Source organism: Hyla sarda, chromosome 1 (genome assembly GCF_029499605.1).
Source record: "Hyla sarda isolate aHylSar1 chromosome 1, aHylSar1.hap1, whole genome shotgun sequence".
In the NCBI taxonomy this organism is placed as follows: Eukaryota; Metazoa; Chordata; class Amphibia; order Anura; family Hylidae; genus Hyla; species Hyla sarda.
Window position 1 is genome coordinate 388,838,433 of NC_079189.1, and position 9,364 is coordinate 388,847,796.

A 9,364-nucleotide genomic window follows, 5' to 3' on the forward strand; every position below is an offset into this window, starting at 1 on the left:
ACAAGTAACTTGTTTACATGACTTGTTTACAAGTAAAGAATCTGGAATTCAGAAAAAAGCTAACATTTCAAATTTTTTACAAATTTTGGAGTTTCTCAGAAATGAGACCTAACGGCCTAGACGTAACGGCCATGCCCCTCGTGGGGTCACGGCCATGCCCCCCTCAATGCAAGTCTATGGGAGGGGGCGTGCCATTATTTGTGACAGTGATAAAACAAATCCCTTCACTTGTTCTAGGTGCATTGATACCACATAGACAGACATCTTTCCAAAACACCTGTTAATCCTAGAAGTTGCATTCAGTAACATAGATTTCCTTAGTTTCCAATAGGTGGCAGCGTTAAGCAAGAATGTAAAAGTGTTATTTACAAATCCTTTCTAAGAAGAGGTGAGGAGGAGGTTGGCGTTATGTAATATCTCAATAACCTAAAAACATTAAATCAAATATATAAAAAGACAAGCAAGGAGATATAAGTAAGTATGAATGTATAGGAAATAAATATGTTATAGTCAGAATATCTTCCTGCTCATAACGGAGAGAGTAGGTTCGTAAGAGCTGTTCAGAATAATTGATAATGTTACGAATGAGGATAAGTGAACCTGAAGACAGCTTTTCTTTTTCTTTTTGGTGACCATATGTAATGCAATACCACTAAAAACTAGAAGACTAATATTATCTACTGTTTGATACTTATACAGTGGGCTGCTCTATAGCAGCTTAAGAACAGATGGCAGCAGACTATGTGCAGCATAGGGCTATATATCGAAATGGGATTAAAAGGAATTAGTAGAAATGAGTATTTATACATCACTGTCAGCTCTTGCTGAGAGCGTTAGGAATTACTTCTCACAATAACAAACTCCACTGTTATTCTACACATCCAGTTAGAATGGATATATTCACTGGACATATCCTGGTTAACAAGGAAGGAGAGAAGGTGGACTCCGAGGAGGCTTTGCAAAATAAAATAGTTGGATTATATTTCTCAGCTGGTTGGTGTTCGCCCTGCAGGGACTTTACCCCTGTATTGTGTGACTTTTACACTGAGCTGGTGGAAGAAGCAGACCAGCCTGCACAGTTTGAAATTGTATTTATCTCTTCGGATAAAAGTGCAGAAGAAATGGTGGATTACATGCATGAAATGCATGGGGACTGGTTAGCTTTACCATGGCACGATCCATACAAACAGTAAGTAGATCTTTTGTTCTTTCTTACGATAGTCTTACAGTTACATGCTAATATGATTGTGTGTTTATTTACAATTCATATTACTGTAATGGTTTTGTGTCCAATGTGTGAGATTTGCACGAAATGAATTAATTGTATATAATGGATTAAAATGTTAACACATGGACATAAGAAAAATACATTTCAGTGACATTGGCCTGTTAGGCATCTGGATAAGAGAATATCTTTGGAAGAGAAAAAAGAAGAGTGAAATGATGTATGAACACAGGATATGCTTTAATTGAGGAAATAATCATGAGATGGAATATGTTATTTGATTAAGGGTAGGGTCACACAGCGCATCCACAGGGTATTCGACGCTGTATGAAAACTGCTGGGTAGCGTGAAATACTTTGCGTATGTGCCATGAGCAGACACACAGGGCTTTCCCCGCTGCAGCACTGTTTGTGCAATAAGGTTCGGAGGTGGGCACCAATGTAACTGTAACGCACGGCCTGCCTCCGCATATTGTTGTACACACAGGGCTGTGTGCTTTATCGCACACAAAGCCCTGTGTGTATTCTCATAGCACATATGCAGCATATTTTATTGCAGCCTGGCAAATTTCTCACAACGTCATGTGACTCTACCCTAAAACTGTATTTGGTCATCTTTCTGTGGCCAAATTTGTAATTACCGTATTTTTTGCCCTATAGGACGCACCGGCATATAAAACGCACCCTATTTTAAAGGTGCAAAATCTAGAAAAAAAAGATTCTGCACCCAACAGTGATCTTCAACCTGCGGACCTCCAGATGTTGCAAAACTACAACTCCCAGCATACCCGGACAGCCATTGGCTGTCCGGGCATGCTGGGAGTTGTAGTTTTGGGACATCTGGAGGTCCGCAGGTTGAAGACCACTGGATTGGAGGTAGTACTCACCTATCCCCGCCGCTCCGGACCCATCACCGCTGCCCTGGATGTCGCTCCATCACTGTCGCCGCGTCCCCGTGGTGTCCCCGACGCTCCGGACGTCTTCTTCTCCGGGATCCACGCTCTCCATCACCGTCATCACGTCGCTACACACACCGCTCCTTTTGGATGACAGGACGGCGTGCGCGACGACGTGCGCGACGACGTGATGACGTCGAAGGAGAGCGCCGGCCATGCAGGGGATCCCGGCACGGAGCAGACACCAAGGAGGCAGGTAAGGTCCCTCCCGGTGTCCTGTAAGCTATTCGGGACACCGCGATTTCGCCGTGGCGGTCCCGAACAGCCCGACTGAACAGCCAGGTTAGGGTTATTTTCGCTTCAGACGCGGCGGTCAGCTTTGATCGCCACGTCTGAAGGGTTAATACAGGGCATCACCGTGATCGGTGATGTCCTGTATTAGCCGCGGGTCCCGGCCGTTGATTACTGCAGGGACCGCCGCGATAGGTGTGTATTCGCCGTGTAAGACGCACCAACTTCCCCCCCCCCCAGTTTTGGGGAACAAAAAGTGCGTCTTATACGGCGAAAAATACGGTATGTGCTCTCTCAGATCTGCTTGTCAAATGTCTGTAATTGTCTAAATCTTCAAGGGGTTTTTAAAAATTTGGGACAACTCTACAAACTCTTTACCATGTGAATCTTTAAAAAATACTCCCACCTTTTTAAGCCATCTGCTTTCTAAGTTGATAGTTTATGTCTACATAATAGGGTGGTGGAACTGTGGTGGTCAATCATAGCACAGCACTGTGCCATGCCATGCTATGATCACTAACCTGCATTGTAAATTGAGGACTGGAAATAGGGGGGAGTAGCAGCTGAACAGGATCCTGGGAAAGCTCAAGAAGACTATAGATGGAGAGCTTTACTCCTTACATATTGAATGATTCATTTGGAAACCTTTTTGTTTTACAGTGAGCTAAAAAACAAGTACAAGATTACCGCTATACCAAAACTTGTCATTGTCAAGCAAAATGGAGAGGTAATAACAGACAAAGGAAGAAAACAGATTAGAGACAGAGGACTTGCCTGCATCCGGACATGGCTTGAAGTAGGAGATATCTTCCAGAACTTTACAGGGAAATAATTTGCTATTCAGCTCTTTTTTTTTTACACAAAGCAATACATTGTGAATTACCGTATTTGATGAATGTTTCATAGGCCTTATATTTTATTTAAAGAATAATTTAATAATCAATTAATAAAGTTTTCTATGCAACAGATAGCAATAGATCTGTCCCAGTAATTTATAGGAAATGTTTATGCCTCTCAAAATGCACTTGGTTATGTCTCAGGGCACTTAGTTTTAAATACTATTATTATGATTATTATTATTACTATAAATATTATTTTAAATATACAATATTTTAAATTAGAATCATTATGTTGTTTCTTACATTTGATTCATGCTATGAAATAAAGCTTGCTATGTTACTGAGAATTCATTTCTATACAAAATGTAATATTTTGATAAGTCATGCAAATAATTGGCATCATATTAATGTGTAAAAATTCAAATAAAAAAGTAAATGATGGTAATTTTATAATAAAGGCTATTTATACTTTTTATGCAATGACAACATTATCTGCAGAGCTGCTGTAAACTTCTTATGTAAATTCAAAGGTAGAACATACTAATTTCTTAAAGAAAGAAAAAATATTGCTGCTTTCTTGGATGGTAATTTATAAAAAAAAATATGCCAGGTTTCTGGTGTAGAAAGTGACAAATTTTTGCACAGGGCAAATTTTTTTGCAAAAATTTGTGACTTTTGTTGTGACTAATTTTCACTATGCCAGCTATGCCGGTTTTCAATTAAATTGGCACAGCGGGCATAGTTTGTGGTCCAGAGAGAATTAAAGATGTGCTGATATTATTAAGAGAGCTGCGTGTTCAGGGTCTTTTACCACAATATATTTTCAGTTAAGACTGATATGTGAAAGAGGGCCTGTCAGCACTTATTAGGCGATGTCAGTGTGATTAGGCAATACAGTGTTAGGCTAAGCTCACATGAGTGTTGTGCTCTGACCCACTCAGGGTCCGTTTGGCTCTTTTTGTTATGCGCTGAACGGTCTCTAAGTGGGTCGGTTCACAACTGACACTACTGGGTCCCGACGGATCCGAATGACTTGACTGGGTCCGTGGGGTGTCCGGTATTATAGAGTTGAGAGGAGAAAAAAGTACAAAGACTCATACAACCATACATAAGAACAACTAAAAGAGTTATAACTGCTAGACAGAGATATAACTTGTAACTTCTTATGGGGCAGAGGTGCCATTGGGGCCTTCCTCGCACAAGAGCCCTGGTGTGACTGCAACCTCTAAACCCCCTATAGTCATGCCCTTGCTGCTGGAACGCAGAGGGATTTTTTTTTTTTTTTTTAAGATCCTTAAAGCCAAAATTAGATTTACTAAATGGTTCAAATGGACTTGGGGCACAAACTAGATTTATTTGAGAAATATATTTAAAATGAACATTTCTGAAAGGTATTCCAGTTTTAGGGTAGGGTCTCATGTACCATATTTTACTGAATATCTGCTGCTGTTTATTTTCCTACCCATCTAAGTTAAAGGGGTACTCCGGTGCTTACACATCTTATCCCCTATCCAAAGGATAGGGGATAAGATGCCTGATCGCGGGAGTCCCGCCGCTGGGGACCCCCGGGATCATGCACGCGGCACCCCGTTTGTAATCAGTTCCCGGAGCGTGTTAGCTCCGGGTCTGATTACGGACTACCGCAGGGCCGGCGGCGTGTGACGTCACGCCTCCGGCCCCGTGTGACGTCACACTCCGCCCCTCAATGCAAGCTTACGGCCCCTCCCGTACCCCTTTAATAGATAGCAAAATACACAGCTCATTTTGCTACCTATTGACTTCAATGTGTAGGAAAATGCACAGAAGCAAATCCGCAGTAATATAGTACGTGTGACCCTACCCTTATTGTGATTGTTTAAGGTTTTGGTTGAAAGGCTCAATTGTTGCCTCATGTAAAATACACAGCAATCTGCCAATCAAACAGCAAAGACTTGTAGGTCAGCCTAAATGTGTGTGCTGGAAGCACATAACCCTTGTAAACATGCTGTAAACTGGCCAGTCTCAACAAGTGTCATTCGACTTGTCATAACTGCATTTGTATCGGACAGTTATCACCTTATGTAAAAGGACCCTTAGTCCAATGAGAAGATGGAGGGACATGTCTTGAACTGGGAAAAGAATGCAAATTAGTAGAAAATAGGGTATAATATGTTGTCTTGTCCCACAAACAATAAAGGCTTCACACAGCTGTATCAGAATGGAAAAAAGGATTGTGGTCGATTTTTGTTTAAGCAAAAATGTATTCTCTTGGCAAATACAGCTTCTATTTTTATTCAGTGAAAGAACTGAAGGGTTAACCATGACAGATCCTACACAAATATGCAAAAAGGGACATCTGGAAGAGTCTGTGAAAACTGTCTCACATCACTCTATGTAATGACTTAAGTTATAATTGGTGGTGTATTTATCACGTTCTCACCTCAACAGTATTAGTACAGCCTGCTATTGTTTTGGTTCTATTCCCTGTTGTGTAACGTAATACCTGTCCTTACCCTCTTAGATATCATATTTCTAATTTTGCAACTGACAAAAACAAGGAATATGGATCCAAGCCCTGGAGCTTTCTGTAGATCACAAGCAGCGAATGCCAGCTTCTAAGTATCTTTGTCGATTCTCCACCCTTGTGATTATGAGTAACAATCTTCTTATTGGATTTGCCTATAACATATTTGACCTTAACAGAGTAAACATCCATCAGAGAAAAGTGGGACTAAAATTCAGTTCTGACATTTAGAAACATCTCTAACATTAAAAATAGCTCTGATAACTGCACAATAACAAGCTCTCTACCCATAGCTACGCCATAATAGCACTATAACAAGCTGTGCACCTATAGCTACACCACAATAGCACTATAACATGCTGCGCACCTATTGCTACACCACAATAGCACTATAAAAAAACTGCGCACCTATAGCTACACCACAATAGCACTATAACAAGCTGTGCATCTATAGCTACTCCATAATAGCACTATAACAAGCTGCACACCTATAGCTACACCACAATAGCGCTATAACAAGCTGTGCACCCATAGCTACTCCACATTAGCACTATAACAAATTGTGCACCCATAGCAACACCATAATAGCACTATAACAAGCTGTACACCCATAGCTACACCATAATAGCACTATAACAAGCTAAGCACCCATAGCTACACCATAATAGCACTATAACAAGCTAAGCACCCATAGCTACACCATAATAGCGCTATAACAAGATGTACACCCATGGCTACACCATAATAGCACTATAACAATCTGTGCACCCATAGCTACTCCATAATAGCACTAAAACAAACTGTGCACCCATAGCTACTCCATAAAAGCACTATAACAAGCTGTACACCCATAGCTACACCATATTAGCACTATAACAAGCTAAGCACCCATAGCTACACCATAAGAGCGCTATAACAAGCTGTACACCCATAGCTACACCATAATAGCGCTATAACAAGCTGTGCACCCATAGCTACACCATAATAGCACTATAACAAGCTGTACACCCATAGCTACACCATATTAGCACTATAACAAGCTAAGCACCAATAGCTACACCATAAGAGCGCTATAACAAGCTGTACACCCATAGCTTCACCATAATAGCGCTATAACAAGCTGTGCACCCATAGCTACACCATAATAGCACTAAGGCAAACTGTGCACCCATAGCTGCTCCATTAAAGCACTATAACAAACTGTGCGCCCATAGCTATACGATAATAGCCCTATAAAGCTCTACACCCATAGCTACACCACAATAGCACTATAACAAGCTGTGCACCCATAGCTACACCATAATAGCACTATAGCAAGCTGTGCACCCATAACTACCCCATAATAGCACTATATCAAGCTGTGCACCCAAAGATACACTATAATTGCACCATAACAAGCTGTGTACCCATAGCTACACCACAATAGTTCTATAACAAGCTGTGCCTCCATGGCTACACCATTATAGCACTATTACAAGTTGTGAACCCATAGCTACACCATAATAGCACTATAACAATATATACCAGTAACTGCACCACTTGCAGAGCTACTTACTGCCTAATGGTGATTATGTGACTTCACTGAACTAAGATGGCCTACATTTTTAGCCCCCCCCCCCCCCAGTATGGCATCTTTGGGGTGTTTAGAGGGGGAATTGTACATAAAGACAAGGTGTAATGCTATTATATTTGTCTTTAATTGTACAAAAACACAGGAATGATTTAAAGTGTCCCTGTAATTTACCAAAATTTTTGACATGTCACAGAGACATTCAATTTTTTAAATCTGAGTGTTTAGACCACCACCGATTATTAAAACAAGCACCAAGCATGCATTAGGACTTTACCTCCCTGGACAGTGATAGCTGCTAGCAGGGGAGTAAATGTTTAACCTCTTAAGGACGCAGGGCGTATGGATACGCCCTGCATTCCGAGTCCTTAAGGAAGCAGGGCGTATCCATACGCCCGTGGGAATTCCGGTCCCCACCGCTAGCCGGTTGGGGACCGGAGCCGGATGCCTGCTGAAATCATTCAGCAGGCATCCCGGCATATCGCCCAGGGGGGTCATTATGCCCCCCCCCCCATGTCGGAGATGGCCGCAGATCGCTGGACAATTCAGTCCAGCGATCTGCAGCGATTCCGGGTCAATCGGGTCTCCAGTGACCCGGTGACCCGGAATTACTGGCTGATCGGAGCCGTCAGAGACGGCCCCGAACAGCCAGAGCCTGCAGGGGGGAGGTGGCACTGGTGCCACCTCACGATCGCCCTGATTCGTCGGCCGGATTACCGGCCGACCAATCAGGGTGCCTGCTGCGGGTGTCACTCCCGCACCCGCTCCGCCCCTCTTCCGGAGGACGTGAGCGGGAAGATGACCCCTGGTGCTGGGGACCTCGATCCCCGGCGTCCATGTTGGGATCGGGGCCCCAGGAGCGACGTAGGCGGCGAGGGACTGTCCTGCGACGGAGCAGCAGCAGGAGGTGAGTGACAGCCTCCTGCTGTTGCTTAGCAACAGCTCCCAGCATGCAAAAAGGGCATGCTGGGAGCTGTAGTTATGCAACAGCAGGAGGCAGACCACCACAACTCCCAGCATTCCCTTATGGGCATGCTGGGACTTATGGTTTTGCAACAGCTGGAGGCACATTTTTTCTATGGAAAAGTGTACCTTCAGCTGTTGTATAACTACAACTCCCAGCTTGCACAAACAGCTAAAGTGCATGCTGGGAGTTGTAGTGGCGCATCTGCTGGTTGCATAACTACAACTCCCAGCATGCCCATTGGCTGTCGGTGACTGCTGAGAGTTGTAGTTTTGCAACAGCTGAAGGCACACTGGTTCTGAAACTCAGTTTTTTTTACCTAACTAAGTGTTTCACGACCGGTGTTCCTCCAACTGTTGCAAACTACAACTCCCAGCAGTCACCTTACACCATGCACCGTACATGCTGGGAGTTGTAGTTTTGCAACAGCTGGAGGCACACTGGTTTTGAAACACTGAGTAAGGTCACAAACTCAGTGATACATAACCAGTGTGCCTACAGCTGTTGCAAAACTAAAACTCTCAGCTTGTACAGTCTGTCAGCGCATGCTGGGAGTTGTAGTTTTGCAACAGCTGGATGTCCCCCCCCCCCCCCAATGTGAATGTACAGGGTACACTCACATGGGCGGAGGTTTACAGTAAGTATCGGGCTGCAAGTTTGAGCTGCGGCAAATTTTCTGCAACAGCTCAAACTGCCAGCGAGAAACTACTGTGAACCCCCGCCCGTGCGACTGTACCCTAAAAACACTACACTACACTATCACAAAAAATAAAATAAAAAGTAAAAAACACTACATATACACTTACCCCTACACAGCCCCCCTCCCCTCCCCAATAAAAATGAAAAACGTCTGGTACGCCACGGTTTCCAAAACGGAGCCTCCAGCTGTTGCAAAACAACTACTCCCAGTATTGCCAGACAGCCACTGACTGTCCAGGCATGCTGGGAGTTTTACAACAGCTGGAGGCACCCTGTTTGGGAATCACTGGAGTAGAATACCCCTATGTCCACCCCTCTGCAAACCCTAATTTAGGCTTCAAATGCGCATGGCGCTCTCACTTTGGAGCCCTGTCGTAT

At 43.4% G+C, this 9,364-nt stretch overlaps 1 protein-coding gene across 1 annotated transcript; it reads left to right on the forward strand.

The window, feature by feature from the left end:
• The first annotated feature begins 791 nt into the window (after positions 1-791).
• NXNL2 (nucleoredoxin like 2) lies at positions 792-3,461 on the forward strand. Its single transcript, XM_056552235.1, has 2 exons — positions 792-1,189; positions 3,072-3,461. Exons 1-2 carry the CDS (start codon positions 891-893, stop codon positions 3,241-3,243), a joined length of 471 nt encoding a protein of 156 aa, XP_056408210.1. The 5' UTR covers positions 792-890; the 3' UTR covers positions 3,244-3,461.
• The last annotated feature ends 5,903 nt before the right edge of the window (positions 3,462-9,364 follow it).